Raw genomic sequence first — 20365 nt, 5'->3', positions numbered from 1 at the left:
GTAAATAAAATAAGAAGTTATGTTAAACAAATGAAATGCCGTTTTATTTTTCCGAGTAAACATTGGCAAACTAGTCGATTGTCGCGTTTAGGTTTTCAGGTCTGGGATGCATTTAAAGTCATACATGTGCACCCAGGTTACCGTTAACAGTAAAATAAACAATGTCCAATAGACCAATCCTAGAAGAATGTTTTCGCGAGTACTGAAAGGTTAAGCTTCTAGTTGTGATCTGTACTTTTATTCTATGTTGTTATAAGGCTTTGTTGATGACGTTTTTCTTGTCGATAATTAGGGGAATTTACGTATTTCTCAGCGTCACATACATACATGACAGGTTTGTTTGTTGACATTTATCTGCTTCCTGTTCTACCAATTCCAATCGACAGAATTGATCAAAACGGGTTGAACATGTTTTTACAACGCTCCAAACTTCTCAGGTGAGTGAGACTATTGTCGGCAGTCTCTTTTTCTTCGGCACCCTTTCCATTTGAACTGCGTGTTAACCAGCTGTTCTATTATCGGCAACTCGAAATCAGCCGTATTTTGTAGTGTGTATATTTCATTTAAAGAAAAATATGGCATAACAGGATTGCACAGTCGTAAAAATGTAATCAGGTTGAAGCTGAAAAGGTAAGGAATCGACTTTATACATTCAGCGAAGAGTTTTGATGGGAAAATACAGTGAAATTAACGTTTCAATTTCGGTTGCCGAAAACAGTCAATGGGTGCCGAAGCCATAATTTACCCTATAACACTTTTGTAACATGTTATAACAACTCTCTCTAGGCCTACGACACTTTTGTAACATGTTATAACAACTCTGTAGTCAGAACAAGGTATACTGTAAAAGATCACCACGTTCAATACCTATGCATGCATGATACTTAACGGTTAATTTTTACTCCTAAATGTATGCTTTTGAGAATCATCTGAAGCGTTTCTATCAAAAAGGGTCGTTCGTATATGCCGCCCCATAACACCATATATTGCTTTATGCATACGCTAAAACGCTGGCCAGACTGATCAGCTATAACATGCTATAAGCCTATCATGATGGCATTTTTCTTGTCGATAATTAGTATAACATGTTATAGCTCTGTAGTCTGATAGTGAAAGTGATTTTTTTTTAAACTTTATTAAAGAGATTTTTAGCCTTAGGCTAGTTCATCTCTAATAGTGAAAGTGATACTAGTAGTAGAATTAAAAGGAACAACATCGTAAATAATAAGGCATACTATTATTCTGCTGTTGTTGTACTCTGTTGTTTGTTAACCAATCGTTATGAAATTTTTGATATTTATGAAATAATCAAAATGTCGTCGTTCCTCAGAACTATACGTAATTTTAATGTAAAACTCCTGAGATATTGATGAGTATGCTGAAAAAGTTGTTTGTGGATATGATTTTGATATATTCACACAAAAAGTTGCCTTTATACATGATCAGAACACTGATGAATATAGTCACTAAATTTCATAGGTATTGGTTCACAGCTAATTAAATGAAAGATGTCCAATATTACATAATCACCCAAATCTATCCTTTAATTGTGTTGAATTTTGTAGAAATTTGGGACACTATAGTTTGTTAAAAAGCCATGTAAATTTATAAAAACTGACTGGTAAACAAAAGAGAAACAACGGTTTTAGTGATGGTATGATTTTAGCTGGTTCTATTGTGTGTGTGTGTGTGTGTGTGTGTGTGTGTGTGTGTGTGTGTGTGTGTATTCAATCTAACCCCCACTGGCCGGCAGTGGTATTATGGAAGAAATTTGCTTACAACAATCCTTGATGTAATAATTTAAAGCAAGTTTAGTCCGGGAGTTAGAAAGCGATAGCTCTACTGCAGATTCAGCAACCCATTTCAGAATGCCTGGTAATTCACGTCCATTCCGAGGTTACTTTCACATACAATAAGCCCCGCATGTAAACACTACCGTTATCAAATGAATAATGGTACTGCAAACACACTTCCAGATTTCGAAATGTGATGTTTCGAAATCTGGCGCGTATTTAGTAATATATGGAAATGTGCATTTATGATTGATTATAAATCAGATGGATCTCACCAAATTCTGGCGCCGAAAAAGGACCGGTTTCTTCACTCGCGGTAATCGAAAAAAAATTCCGCGTTGTTTTTACAACGCAACACGACATTTTGAATCACATTCGAAGTTTTTCTGGTATGATTTTAGCTGGTTCTATTGTTCTAATAATAATAATGTTAATGTTGTGGCGGATACATTTCATGTCATAGCAAACCATATAGATTTTTTGCCATTGCTATCTTCGTATTAAGTTGAAGCCTAATTCACATGACAATTAAAAACTTTTTTTTATAATATCTTTTATTTGTAAAGGCTCAATTGCGTTAGCTTTGTGGAGCCGTAAATTTAAATCTTTAAAAACCTTGTCAAAACAATTTAAAAACAAAGATTAATACATTTCATGAGCAATCAAATATACTCTTTATTACAGACGGTATAGTAAACACAGACTGGAGAAGACGAATCCATGGACTGCAGTCAAGCCAAACGAACTGTCATAATGTGGAGCCAAATGGACAAAAACGTTTTGATAGTGGAGAGCGGAGACGATGTTATATAATAGACCCGCGGAGAGAATTAAAGCAAATATGGTTGCACGGTCAACTAACTTATTTTGCTGCAAGGTTTGGCAACCCGTAATTTTTATTTGAGCGACTGTCGTCTGCTTCAGCGCAACGGTAAAACCATAGAGGTAACTCTAAGACTAGTAGGTCCCAAAGAAACGTGCTCAACTTGTTGGCTCAGCTCTGGTACTATTTTCGGTCCCAAGCTAATCGATTCACCCCTCGAAACCTAGGAAAATCCACTAACCCCTCATTCAGTCTATTGGTACTACTCCGAGACTGAATAAAATTTTCGTCAATTTCCTCATTTTCCGGCAGATTTTGTAGGTTTTCCACAGGAAACCATGAGACAAATTTACTCATCGCTGAGTTCCTGCACATTTGGCGATTATGAGTGAACTAAACTAAAATTTGGGTCGTTCTCATTCGCCGTGTAGTATCGCTATTCAATGGAAGTATTTGAAGACTCAATTTTTGGCAACTCTGAAGCGAACCCCACACGTATCAATATATTGACGCGAAGGGGAATTAGTGACGTCGATGATATTGATGATGTGATTTAAGAAATATTGTCAATATCGATGTATTGATGTCAATATAGAATGTATTGACAATACGATTATTGTCAATAAAAGCAATCGTGTAGGGTCCGCTTGAGTGAAACCACATATTGCTCATAAACTGACTGCGGCTGTGGAATAGGCAAAAATGTGCGTCTATCTTGAAAACTGTCGCTTCAATGGCCCTTCGCTCATTTTCAACTTCTATTCAATTTTCATACTTCAGTAACATAAAAAACACTTTGAATGTAACAACTCAAGGCGGGAGTAGCCGTCAACAATGCTGATGATGGTACAGCACGCAACAACCACCCTACTGCTTTCTCTCTGAGATGATCACGTTGGTCATGACGAGAGGAGCAACACAATAGTTGGGTAAAGAAGAACTGCATTATAACACACCACCGACTGGAAATGCTCTCGCAGCGTGGGGCTTTAGGTAGTGATGAAAAACGTCGCTAGAACTATTCCACAGCCGCAGTCAGTTTATGAGCAACAAGAGGGACGCACATTTTTGCCTGTGGACTTGGAGACATACTTCAAGTCCCCGCGTACATCGTACGGGCTAGGCAAAAATGTGCGTCTATCTTGAAAACTGTCGCTTCAATGGCCCTTCGCTCATTTTCAACTTCTATTCAATTTTCATACTGCCGTACTCTAACGGAACTATCCACCTACCCTCTTCTAAAAGATCATTCTCTAGCTAATAAATCATCACACTAAAGCTTCATGTTAGCATTTCCAACCAACTCTGCCAATCGTAAAATAGTTTTCATTGAATCGATACATGGATACTATACTGAAGAGAATATGAATGTTATAAGTCTTTATATGTTATAATAATTATTAAATTATTAAAAATATGCGTTTCGATTGAAATTGAGAATAGAGGCGCGTATCAATAATCATAGTTATATTTTTGCAACATTTTCAGATTTACTTCTAATCCTTAATGGCTAGACTATGGCACTAGCGATCCACCCAAGTAACCAACAAGCCCGCTAGTTCGCCTTTTTGCAAAATAAGGCTGATGCACGGCTACACAGAAAAAAAAGTTGTTGAATATTACATCCAAACTGCTGCAACCATCGGTTGTGTAATATAACGTTGTACTATGTACATCGATTTTGCGAACAAAATAACATCAATTGATGTAAAATTGTATCTGATTTTTGCTATTACATCATTATTTCATACATCAGCTTGAATTACATTGATCGATATTACATTTTTTTTGCTTTATATTAGCCTTAAATTGCAAAAAGGCGAATTAGCGGGCTTGTTGGGTTACTTGGGCAGTTTTAGGCCCAAGGGCATGAATCAAACTTGAAATTAATTTTCATGGTTTAATTTTTGTTTGTTCATATGGCAAAATACATATTCTAACCTTGAATCGACATAAATTTAGTGAAGAATGATAAAATGCGAAAATTAAGATAGGGTTAATTAAAGGACCGCTAAAGGCTTAAAACTGGCTTACTTACCTATAATGTGATGACAAAACTTAACACTAGATAAGAGAAGAGTAACTACATCTGTTGATTCTGAATGTTTTTCTCCCATTTGACAAGCATACTGAGTGAGTCCGCAGTACCCAGTACCAAATATCATATCCGAGCGATAACCCAAATTATAAAACTATTCCACAAAATGTTTGGATGATAACCTAAATATGTCATTATGCAAAATAACCATATCAATTTTACTGAGTCTATCCATTTAAAAATTGTTGATTTGGGCTTGCAAGTCAGTGCACCTTGTTGCCTTTACACATCTTGGTCTTGCGCTCAAAATGCGCAACGCAAAAATGCAATCTGTCAGGCGCAACTCTTGCTAATCAGTCTTGTCCAATGTCGGCCAGATGTCGCCCAGAAACCTGGTTGAAAAGGCACAAAATGCACCCTCCGATGCAGCGAAGCTTGTGTACTCCCACACAATCGCAAAGTAAATCCAATCGACAGTAGCAAGAGCGAGAGGCACACTGGAACTGCTCTGGCATGCATCGTATTGTATCAGCAACACATCCGCACATTTTCCACTACACCAACCAAACTCAACCACATTCGACAAATTGTTCGCGTTCAGGAAAGTTGGTCTGCAGCAGAGGCAGAAAAAAAGGTGAGCCATGCAAGATGGAAAATGCGTAATTTTCTTGCAAATTTCGCGTCCCCAGATCCCGCTGGAATGTGTCCCACACAGTGGTGGGTGAAAGTAATCAACTAGTGCGCGATCGGTTTGGATTTTGACGGGATCGGACCAAGCATTCGGTGGCAGAAAAGTGTGATGAGAAAATTTTCTCCACTTCGTGTGTGACGATGGTGAAAAGAAAAAGAAACTCGCGCACCGTCATTAGCCAGGCGCGTTTGACAGCAGCTGTGCTGTGTTGTGTGGCAGGGAATGAAAATGGGTTGGGGGTGGGAAATAATACCCCGCCGGAGTCAGTAGTGTACGAGGAGTGGGCGGTCGGTTTCGCTTATACTGCGTTCATTGAAGTATGCGGCAGAGACGGATTCTAAACTTTGGTAGCGATCGGAACTCGGCTAATACTTTGACCAACAACAACAGCAACAAGAGACTATCAATTTCTTATTATTGGAAAGGAAACTTTATACGGTCGTCGTTTGATCGGAGGTCAAGGGAAGTAAGCGGATGGTTGGTGCCGTGCGAGGGAAGAATTCGAATGTGTCATCATCGCACGATCATGGGCGATCTCACTTGGACAATACAAAACTGCTTTGTAGCAAACTGAAACGAAGAGATTGTGCTTCTCCACAGGCATTTTTTGTTTCATTGTTTATTGAGCCTAATCATTTCATATTCCTCTCGCAGTAGGTTTTCTTCAGGTGTTATTGCACGGTAATGCATTATTCCGAGGATAATTGAGATAGCTCTTTTCTCTTTCACTACTTGCTGATTAGGCGAGTAATCATACGGTTTTTTTTCTTGCTTGCTTCCGCTTTCTCCGATTTCTGTTGGATTTCGTGCCGAAAGCCTACATCGCAATTTTCCTTGCACTGAGTGGTCAGCTCGATTTGAAGATTTGCGCTACAGACCGGAATAGGAAAGACCGCCGCGATTGGCGACGCAATGCATTGTGCGGTTACGTGTTGTTGGCCTTTGAAGGGTTTCGTTTTGTTTATTCGATAAATTTGTACGGTTATAGCTATACACGTTCTGAAGATAGGCCTTATTTACTATAGTTCCTGTTCTTATCTTTCCTTCGATTCCGCAGGGGAGGTGCGCAAACATCGGCAAATCCGTTTATGTATTTTCGTTTTGTTTTGTTGCCATTATACACAAATTCATCATCTACTCGTCTTTCATCACTTCTTGACTGTGGTCTCCACGTGAGTGGCTGCGTGCGTGTGAGTGTGTATGTTGCCTTACTTTTGGAATACGGGACGTTCGTGAGAAGGTATAGCAGCAAAACACGCACCAGGAGGAAAGGCACGACACTTCGACGAAACATCACCTCGGCAGGAATCAATCAGAACATTACAGTCCAATAAGTCAGTCTTGTTTCGCCGTTGCCCGAGTGAAAATCAATATTGATTACACCAAGTGAAGGTAGAGGCAGCAACTCCTTCGTGTTAAACACAAGCTGCATAGAAATTGACCAATTTAACGACGAAGAGACGACCCATAGGGCCAGAGTTGTCACGGATTGGATCTCTCTCGAGACTAATATCGTTATCGAATATCAATTTCGATTCGCACCGTCAGCATGGCGCAGATGGGAAGAGCAGTGAAGAATCTGGAGCCACCAAGACCACTCAAGTCGACGTTGAAGCAATCGCATGTCCACGTGCCTGTGTATGAGGTTCAATCAAGTGAGTATTCAACCCATCTCTATTAGATTGGATCAGTTTTGATCAGATTTAAAACCTTCTATTTCACAGTCGAAGAACTCATCACGTTGACAGAGAATGTTGCTGCCAGTTTGGCCAACGGGTGCAACAACGCCGATGGTATGAATGCACTGTTGGCTAACCTTCGGCTACACGGACCTCAGCTGGAAAACATCTCCAAAGACACACTTGATCGTGCGTTTGTCATCTTTCGCAACGCATCGCAGGACGAACGGTTGAACATCATGACCAGGCTCAACCTGTTGGAGCTAATTGAACTGCGAGCTAAATCGTGGCAAGTATCGGACGGCACCAATACGTACTACAAGCACAAGGCAACCAATGTTGAGGTAACGAAATCTCGAGTCGATCCAGGTCGTCAGTTGTTTACATATTTGCAATTTCAGCCGGATGTTATTGGTGATCCATCGTTGTTGAGCACCTCCCCGCCTGGACTGTCCCTCGGACAGCAGGTGATTCCCTCGTTATCCCCCGGTGAACTGATCCGTACGTCGGGCAAGTTCCCGAAACCGACAAAAATCCCCGGCAAGACGTACTGCAAGGACGAGATCGTCATCCGAAACGCTGACTCTGGAAAAGGTAATATGTTGCTCGTTTTTCGATCAGCAATAGGACAGTAGGATTCAGCTGAAATGCAAACTGAATCCTATTGGCGAAGATATTCTTTTTTTTCGATTAATTAAACGTTTATTTCCAACCATCGTCCGTACTGTAAGTTATGGGAATCAAGGGACGTAGAGTTCACATGATTGAGGAATTGAGCGAGACTGTAATATCGTTCCAAAGAGGTAAAAATGCTCGCCACTGGCGGCTAGTATTCTTGCGTGTGAAATCACTAACAGCACCTGTTAGCCCAAATAAGGCTTTCATATAAGAAAATGCACTAAACCAAATTATTCTGCACAAATCACATCACCATAAATGCGAAACTTACATCGGATTTGGGAGTTCAAACACAGTTACAATGCCCATTAGTCTGCACAAAGCGCCAAGTCCGAGCTTCATATTCATAAATGCACGTTCTAAATTACGTTTTGGGCTGCGAAGAAGTTGCTCGCATATCTCATTATTAAATTAGCAAGCTCGTCCAGCTCCACGTGTTTCATATTTCATATACCTACAACAGGAAGACTGTGTAGGAAATTTCTCACTTGCATCATGCACCACGCTTGACCACCGCTCACCTCATTGCAAATTTGTTGGATATTATACAAAATGGTTTGGATTCGTTGTGTGCTGTGTGATAACTTCAATAGAGATATGTGTCATGTGCCAAAGGTAATGCATTGTTTCGTTGATTTGCAGTTAATCCAGGTGCCAAGGAACGTCTTGTTCAGATCACCGGTCCTAACGAGGAGAAAATAAAGTAGGTTCTGTGTTAAAAAACAACAACATCCGACATGCTATTGTAATTTCTCCCCAAAACAGCTACGCAAAGCAACTTATCGAAGATACAATCCGCCGGAATGCCTCTCCGGTGCGCTTGGAGACCTCTCACGATGGTTCCTGCAGTTCGCTGGCTTCGTCGGCTTCGGATGAAATGATTCATCCGAGACGGTCGATTTCGGATGTCTCTAGCATCCCATCCGGCGGACAGCGCGGTTCTATGATCACCAATCCGAACGGAACTGTTTCCTATGTGCCAAACCAGCAATCAGCTACTGGACTGAGCTTGAATTTGAGCAACAACAACATGTACCACCATCACCAGCAGCAGCAACAATCACAGCCACAGTATAGCCACCCGAAGCTCACCCGAAATGGATCCCAGAACAACGGCCAACAGGCGGGGCTACTGTTGCATAGCTTTTCCACGAATGATGCCTCGTTAGGCGATTTCAAATATACTGTCAACGTCGGCAAGCACAGCATCAAGATCACCGGAGATTGCTTCGACTTAGTCAGGGTAAGTGAGGTATACCTATCTGTAGATGACTGTATAGAGATCTCCAGATGCTGCGTGAGACCGTAGGGATTCTTTTTAAGTAGATATCGCGGGATACCTTCTTGGTTCTTCATTTTTTCTTCTTTTCCTTTCTCGTTTTATGTATCGACGTTTGACTTTAGTGTTCGTGAGACATTTATTTTATATATAGAACATCAATATAACTTCGACATTGTCAAGTATGACTGGCAGTTTTAAACTGAGAAAGTTAATTGCATTAAATGTTTATAACGAAACTAAAAGGAAATTACATACATGTAAAATCGACCAAAAAATCGATTTTTCAAAAATGGTCGAATTCGATTCGTATTAGTAAACACGTGTTAGTATTAGTATTAGTAAACACGTATTCGTAACTGATATTCGTTGACCGAATTTTGTTCCACGCGCAACCGGACTGTAAAACTTGTAACGCGTTTTTATCGAAACACAGAGTTGATGTACGGGTCCCAACGATATCTCAGGACTGGATGAACCAAACTGGCTAAAATTTGGGGTGAAGACTGACAAGATGTATCCCGTGTGCATGATGAATTTCATTTTTTAATACAAAACCATCCATTTTTTAATATAAACCAGACATTGGTAATCCTTGCACTGATGGTGGGTTCCATTCACATCACATCACATTAATCAAAATTCCGTTGAACTGTTTTCCAAGATTTTCTCTGAATTTGTTAGGTAATAATTCAGGGGAAACATGTCAGAAGGGTCTAACTCGAAACGTAAACAATGACTTGGATCGTCGGTATCTTACGAATGACAACACACCCACTCAAACTAACTAAATCATCTGACAGAACAATGTTCGTTCTATTAGCTGGTGTAGTCAGATTCCGTGGGTGTGTGGTCATTAGACTGATGCAAAATTTGACTTTTTCGCTTCACAGTGCTTAAATGGTTTCCAATCGGGTCGTGATTAGCCTCCAAAAGTTACAACTCATTTGGTTAGAAACAGACTTCGCACAAACCATTTGAAGTTCATTAATTTGAAATTCATTCATTAAGAAACAGACTTCGCACAAACCATTTGAAGTTTACATGTAAATTACTATGGGAAATCTCAACTTTTTGTTCATTGCCTTCTAATCTTTTTCAATATTGAGCTGCAAAACAGCTCGATAGTTGTTCTTATAGAAAATTTTCTCAGCTACAACTTTGCACAAGACCATTTCTCGATAACTTTTTCAAAGGGACGTATCAGCTTTTGTAAACAATGCATTTGATCGTCGATTTGGCGTAACTGGTAGCTCGCACACGCTTACTAACACCACTATCAGGTAGAGGAAAATTTCCCCTATCTGATGGCAGTGTTAGCATGCGTGGGCGAGCTACCAGTTACGCCAAATCGACGATCAAATGCATTGTTTACAAAAGCTGATACGTCCCTTTGAAAAAGTTATCGAGATTTCTATGTAAAACGAGACAGGAAATAGTTATTAATTATTTAAGAGATTGGTAAACTTATGACATGATTAAGCAGCTGCTCTGTAGGCAACACTGTATTTTGCAGTGTGACATAGTAGCCATAATTTTTGTGTCCTATTCAACGCCCCAGAAACACCAATGTTGCCTGCTGAGCAGTTGATTAAGCATGATCATAAGACATCAGTGCATTGAACCATTAATAACTTTCGATCCTTGCATTTAATCAAAACGTGGTCTTGAGCAAAGCTGTAGCTGGGAAAATTTCCTACAAGTAAAGTTGAAAGCTTTTGAAGCAGACCGATATGGTGAATTATTAGATAGACATGAACAAAAATCTTGGTTTTCCCATAGTAATTTCCATACAAACATCAAATGGTTTGTGCCATTTCTGTTTCTCACCAAATGGGTTCAAATTTTGAGAGGTTAGTCAGGATCCGATTTGGAATCGTTTAAGTATTGTGGAGCGAAAATTTCAAATTTTGCATCACTCTAGTGGTCATTCAAGAGAAATCGACGTTCAAGCCATTGTTTACGTTTCGAGTTATACCCTTCTGACATGTTTCCCCTGAATTCTACATTTCTTGGATTTTTCAAATTATGAAAACATTCAACAAATTATTAGGATAATTTCCTGACCACAATTTTCAACGCCAATTTTTTTCAGGGACCATAGTATTTTGTTTTCAAATCTGGGATCTTGAAAACTTTTAGAAATCCCACATTTCAAATCTCGAATACGTCAAAGCCATAGACTTAAGGAAATTTTCTTACATTATTTGTTTCGGACTTCTATTAATACACATCACGAGTATTTTTCAATTACCTTTCATTTGATATTTTGATCTTTGAAATGGGCTGAAATGTGGTTCAAAAGTTATGGATCATTTTTTAAATAAATAGATTTTTTGGACCACCCTAACATGCAAATGGTTATCGTAATGACAAAATAAAATATACTGGTCTAATATTTTGCATAAGAAACAAAACTACAATGTCCACCGTTGTATAATTGGCAATGCACCCGTGTACTGAATGGGAATCCCACCGGTGCCCATAGATTTTTTCGCAAATTTTCTCACACACACGTCTCTTACCGATGATATGTGCTTACATGTCAGTATCTTCTAACCTTCTAATAAACAATACTACAAATTTTACGAAATTCTGAGAACCACTATATCGTTTTGCTATGGAATGCCCAAGTATCGGTTACAATTAATTTCACTATGTTATATGTTTCCGTAGGTTGCCAAGCTGGTGCTGGACGACTATTTCAGCAGCAACGAATTCCTTGCCTCAGTTGAGATGGGATCCAGTTTCGATCTGCCAAGTTCCCTAGCCTCGCCGGTAACGCCGATGGCAGGTCAGCATCAACTGATCACCGGTTCGCCCTTCGTGGACAGTGGTGTCGGCTTGGATGCCATGGCCGGCGGAATGGGATCGATGGGGGGCAACTGCATCGAAGTGGATGACGATGTATTCATTGTAGACCCACCGACTCTTGGTCTAAAATCGGGCGACAGTTCCAGTTCTTCCAATTCGACGTTGGTCTCTTCTACGCCAGTGAACAATGGTTTGAGTCGATCCAGAAGGAGCCACTTCTCACGCAAGGATAGCGCACCGGAGGGCATTAAAGATGGTGCTGGCGCCACGCCAGCTTCGAAGGACGATTCTACGCCAGGTGAGTTCAATGAAATTTCCCCCCATTTTCCAGGACATTTATACGTTTTATAATCTGCTTTTCCACAGTGAGAATCGTTCATGAATACGAACGCTTGATCTACTACTCCAAATCTCCCCACTCATGGGCTTTGCCACGTGACTGGCTGAAGATCTGCGACAAGCTACCCTATCTAGTACGAAACAAGGTAAACGACAATGGTATCAGTTCCCCACCGGGCACTCGGATGTCCTCTGGCGATCGGGACTGCCCGAGATCCGACTGTAAAATATATAATCATATTCCTACTACCACAATCTCCGATTCCACCCCTACCACGACGAGTACCATCATTAATTGCACTAACAACAAAGGCTGTGGTCATTTCGATACTAACAATAACAACCACAACATCACCACTAGTGATAGCAATAATAATAATACCCATCAGCCTAGAAGAGCCACTCACTTTACAAAAGGCTTCCTCAATCGCCACGCTTCGCTCAGTACGAGCAGTTTCGATATCTACGGTTCGCCAGGTACGGGGCGTGCTCAGCACGGTGTAAACAATAATTTGTCCTATCTGTCGAGAAATAGCTCCGAAACCATCATCCCGTACCGATTGATGCGATACAAATCGACCGATGATTGAATAATTTCTTTAATTGATTCCAACGCAGTTCAACCATAACGCTCTGACCGTCCTTGCAATGTGAATGTAGACAGGATTTCTGTTGATTTTAGCTAGATCATTTCGAATTGAACAACAATTCATTCATTTGATGTCGAATGAATTACCTGTTTTAAAACTTATCAGTACGCTTTTTGTTTGTTGCTATTTTTAACTATATATTCTGTCGAATTTATGACATATTCTATTGAAAAACTTAACTTATCATCGATTTAAAAACAAAAGCAAAAAGGATAAATGAACCAAATGAAAGCAAACCAAGCAAAGCGATTCGAGCTTACAATGGAATCAAACCAGCATACGAATATAATGAATAACTATGCCTGTTGAATAGATATACCTAAGTGCAATCGAAACCCAGCATATCGGAAAACGAAGCCTTCCATATAAGTGTTAAGTTTAACTGAACTGAATAAAGTTTAATGTAAGTCACTAACCGCATTTCATCCTGTACAACAATGTGCTTTCTGTATTGTCACTCAATTATGCTTAAGCTATTGCCAATCCAGAGACAACCGCAGCTTTAAAAGTAAGCAAGATTTTCAAATGCAGTGCTAATTTTTCTCTGGATTGGCAATATAATGGAATTGTACATATTTCAGTTGTGGTGTCTAAATTATGAAGGCTTGAACACAAGAAAATTTGGAGACTTGTTAAGAGTTAATCTATGTTCGTTGTTTTTTTTTTCATCAGAATTTCATTGCGTTTAGACATTGCTTCTAATTGTAACATTTTTTATGCGTAGTACCGTGTGGTGCCCGTTCACCGCTCATTTTGCCAAGTTCCCAAAATGAGTTCTAAACATGCATTTATCCGACTTAGTCACTCGTTTAAGATGCCAGCTGATTACATTCAACCATCGGCTTTTTATTTCAATGTTTATTGTTGAAAATATAATTTTGTTTGAGTGATGAATGGAGACCCAACAATGATAAAGAGTTTCCTTCACCGTTCACTCCAAAAATAAACTTAAAATAGACATTACTACCAATATTTTTATAGCGAAGGCCAGTGTTTAATCAATATATTAATAACCTACAAGTCATATAATACGTTAAATGACCAGTAAAGATATACAATTCAAAATGTAAATATTTCCTCTACGACATGAGTGGTGAAGGGAACCCCTGATTACATGCATTATTATGTGTCGATATCAATTTTGACGGCATTATTATGAATGTTTTATATTTTATCCACAATCTTATGATACTGACCTTTAAACTAGTGCAAAAATATGCTCAATATATTTATGAAAAGTAATTTTACTAACGATGTAAACTCGATTTTGCTCTAAAGTTAGCGGTGAACGGGCACCATACGGTATTTAACGGCGGCATTAATATATAGAAAACTTTTGCAAATTCAAACCCAGATATTTTTTTTTAGGACAAGGTGTGTAGAGTCCAATAATGCTTGTATTATGCTTGTCTTGCCTCGTTACTTCGGATTTTGTATTGCACGAAGCTCAGAAACTACTAAGATGAAAAATAGCACTGCATATCATTTCGTATAGGAAATTTTTGAAATTACTGAGTTTCGTGCCATCAAAAATTCGAAATGGCAAGGCAAGACAACCTTGTTTAGCGGTCATTTGTGGATTCTATCAACCTTGTCCTTCTCCTAGTCATTATTAAGATCAATATTAGTAAATTTTGCATGAGTCATTGTCGAAGTCAACTTTCCATTACCTGCAATTTGTCCAGTTGTCTTGTGTCCAACTTGTAGTTACCATTCTAACGATCGCACCAATGAATGTTGTACATTGCAAAATAATAAATCATTAACTCACATGTAAGTATGTACTGACAAAAACGACCACTAATCGACCGCTATTCAATGGGTATATTGAATATTTTAAACCGCTTTCCACTTGAATCTCGGAAAAATTCCGAAAATTTGCTCCCCCACAGGACATTAATGACGAAAAGACCCGCTTCAATGGTGATAGATTTTTGGAAATGAAATATCAAACGGAAGGTCCCAGCGCCAGTAGTTTTGCTGACGCGGAAGCTGCCACGGCAGAACAGCAGCAGGGTGGAGATTCGATCAGCAACGGAAACGCCTCGACGACAGCAACGATATCGACCAATGGTGGAGGAGAAAACGCATCCAGTGCGACCACCGATGGATCGTCACAACAGCAGCAACAGGAGGTGCCGAAGTAAGCGAGAGCTGCTTGTAGTTCTCTGGTGGGCTGATACAGAACAATTATTCTATTTATATACTATTGCTAAACTAAAGTTATGTCTAACTTTTGATACGACTATTTTTGTAACAGTAATAATTAGTTGTTAGTAGGTAGAGGTATGAGACAGGGAATGCAAGCGGCTAAATAAGCTAGCGTTTCCTCTAAACCTGATGCTAACGTTCATGTATTCACGAAACCCATAAGGAGTTGGGACCTTCTTTTCATTTTACAAAGTCGCTTCTGATTAGCGAACCGAAACGGTAACCTTTGAATTGGTTCCAAACATCCAGTTATTTCTACCATCAGAAGATGAGATTAACCGAACATAATTTTTACAACAAAAAAAAAAACAAAACTGAACTGGAATCTTTTTCGCGAAGTAGAAAAAGCAATTCGACCACAGTGAGATCATATTTAACTATTAGGAAAAAAAGAAAGCAAATCTCTCTTAGGATTAGCATACTTCATCTAACAATCACTCAACCCATATACACGATTTATCATCACTCGGAATGTAAACCAACCCTAAGCAAATGATGCTGTGTATTAACAACCATCTAGTCTACAAAGAGCAAAACAACAACCGCACACCATGCAAAATCCAACCTCCAACAACAGTGCACTGATAACACTGATAATCGACCCTTCTAAAAGATTTCATAGTTTTTTTAAAACACATTTTCCGTTCCTTTACCCCAAATGTTGTTATAATTAATAATTCAGAAATATTGCTTGATCCAACATTGAAGACACACTATTGCTGTTGATTTTGTTTTTTGACCAATTTTTTTTTCAGGAACAATTTTTGTTTGTTTTATTTATGATCTATTATATCGAAAAAAAATGTTATTTATTTTGTTCTCTATTTATACACGTATTTATGAACCCTCTTCTTGGGCGCTTCGGATGAAAACCTGTGTTGAGACTCTCAATGACAATGCGAAACAATCAATCTTCAAAAGTACTGAACTGAGTAAACGGCAAGTTATTTCCCTGATATAGTTAATAGTTGTCAAACCTTACGAAAGAGAGAAAACAAGCATGCTGAACCTTTGTCTTTAAGTTTATTAACAACAAATCAAAAGTTAGAAAAAAATAATGAAAACAGATATTAACCCCCATTATTACCCGATCAACTTACATATTTAGCCCAACCGTAACGTCAAATATGAGGAGTGATAAAATTTAAAATGATTAATAAAAAATACAAGATTTGAGCTTAACAAAAAGGTAACTTCTGATCGCGACTACGTTTTGGATATAAGAAATAAAATTTATTTTTTGTAGAAAGTGCTGGCCTAAATGTTTTTAAGAGAATATTCCCTGCGCGATTGTGCTACATTTCCCCGAATATGAAAAGAACGAGAACCGTGCAAGCACCATATTGTGAACAGCTCCATATTCTGAACGGCAAGGCAAGACATACTTTAAACACAGACAAACAGATATAACACATTGAATATTTCTCACCGTAAAACATTACCGCCATCTGTTAAGTAAACTGTGGTGGGTAGTACGCTGAACAAATGGCGGTAGTGTGTAAAAGTCAAACGCAAGGGAATTGACTATGCGCGCCACAGGTGGCGGTACTACCAACTACGATACTTTGAAATTTACCGTTTATCTGTGCTTTAAATGTTTTTAATTTTGGGGGGTCTTATGAAGGCCAAATCTCGTCTCAAGGCCACATTCCAGAACACGGGTGGAACATGGTGATCACGTCAAACTATAAAGTCTAAAATGAACCACATGCCCCAGACAACCCCTAGAACGGCTCCCATACACTCTCCATGCTGAATTGTGAGTCCCTTTTTTCCGATAGCATTGCATGCAAAATAATAACCCAATGAAATCCAGAATGTTCAGTTGATCATCGCTACTTGAATCGCTGAAAGTATCTTCCGAGTCTTCGTATTCTAATTCTACCATTTCAGTGAACAATATTGTGACTGTTTTAAACTCGCTTCTGTTATTAGCCACCTCTTGACAATAATCCGCCGATCGATCGCTTCTTTCTACATCTTGCCTTGCGCTGATATTCCATGAGGCTATTCATCTATCTATCTATCTACTGACTACGAAAATCTTCATGATTCTTGGTTTTTCTTAAAGGACTGAGAATTATTATTTAGATTTTAATTTTTTTTAAATATTTTGGTCTTTAAATTCCATTTGTAACTTTTTTTTCTCTTCCATGAAACTCCAATGACTCTAAAACTTTCGCAAGAAACTAACATATTGAAATATTTTCAAAGTTCTTATAATTAGCTTGTTTTTCAACAGTCAATGGTTAGTAATATCAAAATTTGATAAGTGTTACATGCAAACGAAAAAGAGATATAATCAAGGTTAGTTTTTTAAAGTAATAGTTTCATCTGAATACCCAACTAATCATATATCGTATTATGGTATTATCTCAGTGACATTGTGTCACTCTGAACCTACATTTAAAGTTATTTTGTGATTATATTGTTACTTGCTGAGGGTTACTTGGATACTCACATGAAATGTTGTGCAAGTACCACAAGTTCTTGATTATCTGCTAGGAAACACCAAATAATATATAGAGATAAGGCTCAAAAATACAGTTTTAACTAACAGTAGGGTTAACTACCCCATTTCCGGCCTATTAAGCACAACCCACAATTAGTCTGTCTTAATCTAGCGCAGTTTAGCACCAAACGGTATGTTATAATTACTGATTGCGTCCAAATTTATTTACCTTTCCTTATGTACCTTAAGATTTGATAAAGAGAAACCAATCGTTGAGATATTGTTACAAGTCTAACACTGCTTCTTGACGCCAAACTCGGCCTATGGAATCTAAACTCAGCCTAACGCATTGAAACGCCAATGAATTCACTTCGGCCTATCGGATGAAGATAAAACATGATTCGGCCGGAGCGCCTCTTTTGTTTTTGGGAATAATGGGTGCAAACCTTCATATCACGCGTTCTCAGTGACTTCGTTCGGTAGCTTATTAACTAAAGTATAGTACCAAAAGCATAATTGACTTGTTAACTCTGAAATCATGAATTTATTTGAAGTTTTCTGCTCGATAGGCCCAAAATGGGCGATTAGGCCGAAGTAGTTCTCTACCCTACTTTATAAATATCGAGCTAACCCATATTGGACCCTGTTAACCTACGGCACCTGCATGGTAATGTTGGCCATCAGAATGGTTCATCGGTTACCAAACTGAAGCGATACGTAACGTAAACTTAATATATTCGCCAAATATGCTCGTCCACACCCGAAACCCATCCCCCACACAAAATCAAATAAAAAGGTTTCTGTATGGCAAACACGCCCGGACATAAACAAGAATATGGATAATCTTCACTATCGCAATTACGGGTAATCATCGAAAGAACTTGCATTTTACCGAAGACAACAAATCAAGACAACTGGCAACTCTTCCATTTTCTCAAACGACCGGTATGAGACAGGCACAATCGCGTCATCTGCCGCTCAAAGGTAAATGTTCCGAACGAATTGGATACACACAAAAAATAATCATTGCTAAAATTAAAAAAATCCGTTGGTAGAATTAAAAGTTTGCGTTGGTTCTTTTTGGTAGAAAGCGGTAAGCTTTCAATACGAAAATCAGCCAACCGTCAAATCAAAAGTTGCCTGCTCGCTGCTTTTAAAAGTTGAAAGTATCAAAATTAATTGGTTGAATGAAAAGTTTGGCAGTGTTGGAAATAAAAACGGATTCATGTTCTTTCAAAACAAACTTTTGGATTGAACATGAGATATTATTAAAACAATAAGTGCTGTTTTGAATAGAAGAACACAATATTTTGAAATTGATAACGAAGATTTTTAACAAAATTACTTAATTTTTCATTTTATATTCTAAACAATCGTTTGAATTTCAAGCAAAAATGCTCAAAAATTATTTATTTATTTTTATTCTGGTTTACAATATTAATTTAACGTTATGAAAGGAAAGATATAAAAATTACTCTTGTTGCTAGATGGCCAACTTTTACATTGAAGGCAGAGGTTGCGTAGCGCTTCCGTAGGGCTTGATCCTTCAACAGGTCGTCCTGGCAAATTACGTAGGCTGATATAAAAAAGAATCTAAAAATCCGAAACTATAGTATTGAAAATATCGAACTTACCATTTGGAATGTCAATTGCACTTGGATCACTTCCTAGATCCAGTAAATAATGCTGGAATATCCATCGAATAAAAGATGCTGAATGGGAAGAATAACTCGAGTTGCTACTTCTGAGCTGGATGTCATATTCACAGCAGCCAGACTAACAGAAAAGGCGGCAAATGAGATTTCAGTGCAGCCAGTAAAAACATCGATGAAGGGGTATTTTTGACAGTTGTACAACTTTTGTTTTAAAACTATGCACTTTTAAAATCACGGGTCAAAAGTGAAAGAAAAACTTTCAATTTGAAAAACTGACTTTTATTTCGAATATTTTCATTGTTGAAACAAGTAATTTATACCCCGTTCACACTACAACCTATATTACGTGATATAGCCTATCTTGATATCAGCATCCATACATCTAGTTTTCACTGGAAATAATATGTATGACGTTTGATATCAAGAAATTCTATATCAAGTAATATAGGCTGTAGTGTGAACGGGGTATTAGGGACACTTTCAATTTAAAAATGCATTATGTTTATTGATACAAATTTGTTTGTTTGTGTGTGTGTCTGTCGCTCGGATTCAGGCAAAGTTGCCAGTCTTCTTGATATGTTGTCTTCGATTTTACTCAGGCACTTTTGAGCAAACTGCAATCACCCTCTCATACTCGAAATATGCCACGACCAACCTGGCACAACGATGCCCTGTATACTTCTTTGACGTTTGTGAAATGCACAAGTATTAGTGCAGAAGTTTGGGTAAATTATAAGTAGGTATTAGTGCAAGGAAACCTTTGAATTTACCCAAAGTTCTGTTCTTTGTGCAATTCACAAACGTCAGAGAAGTCTATACTGTTGCAAACGACTTTTGCCAAGGAGAAAGAAGGCTTTGGTCGGACCGGCTAGCAATCAAAACAGCACCATAACAAATAATGTAAATTTTGTATGCAAGTTTATTCACATCTCCTTCGGCTAAGGTGATCCCTAAATATCACTCAACAGGTTCTTTTTATGTTTCTTCCATTTTCTTCTACTCACGGTACGCTGCATACAATCCCATCTCAAATCCTCGGAGTTAGTTACACCGCGCCGACATCCTGCCGCTCCGACTTCACACCACCCGTCACGTCCGTGGTCCGTGGTGACACACTGTGCCGGTACTCGGCTGTTCGCTCCAGGAAGCCTGTGGAATAGTCACTCCAGCCGAATTTGCTGGCCGATGCGTCGCAGAACTCGATGGTCGATCTCTCCTCGTCACGAACCCTGTCTCAAATCGTCCTCGATGTCGGCTGACTGC

General features: G+C 38.7%; 1 protein-coding gene across 2 annotated transcripts; it reads left to right on the top strand.

The window, feature by feature from the left end:
• The first annotated feature begins 5227 nt into the window (after positions 1-5227).
• On the top strand, positions 5228-16019 carry mxt (Eukaryotic translation initiation factor mextil). Of its 2 annotated transcripts, XM_065239192.1 has the most exons (10): positions 5228-5288; positions 6403-7000; positions 7070-7368; positions 7426-7618; positions 7756-7827; positions 8345-8405; positions 8468-8945; positions 11658-12093; positions 12162-12280; positions 14677-16019. In XM_065239192.1, the coding sequence occupies exons 2-10, from the start codon at positions 6895-6897 to the stop codon at positions 14929-14931; spliced, it is 2019 nt and encodes a 672-aa protein (XP_065095264.1). In that variant the 5' UTR covers positions 5228-5288; positions 6403-6894; the 3' UTR covers positions 14932-16019. The 2 variants fall into 2 exon arrangements, with proteins under 2 accessions (XP_065095264.1, XP_065095266.1); XM_065239194.1 differs by lacking the exon at positions 7756-7827.
• Positions 16020-20365: the final 4346 nt, after the last annotated feature.

Source organism: Ochlerotatus camptorhynchus, unplaced genomic scaffold (assembly GCF_037179485.1).
Source record: "Ochlerotatus camptorhynchus isolate MF236.1 unplaced genomic scaffold, CSIRO-AGI_Acam_v1.1 ptg000052l, whole genome shotgun sequence".
Lineage (NCBI taxonomy): Eukaryota > Metazoa > Arthropoda > Insecta > Diptera > Culicidae > Ochlerotatus > Ochlerotatus camptorhynchus.
This window is presented reverse-complemented; position numbering and strand designations above follow the sequence as displayed.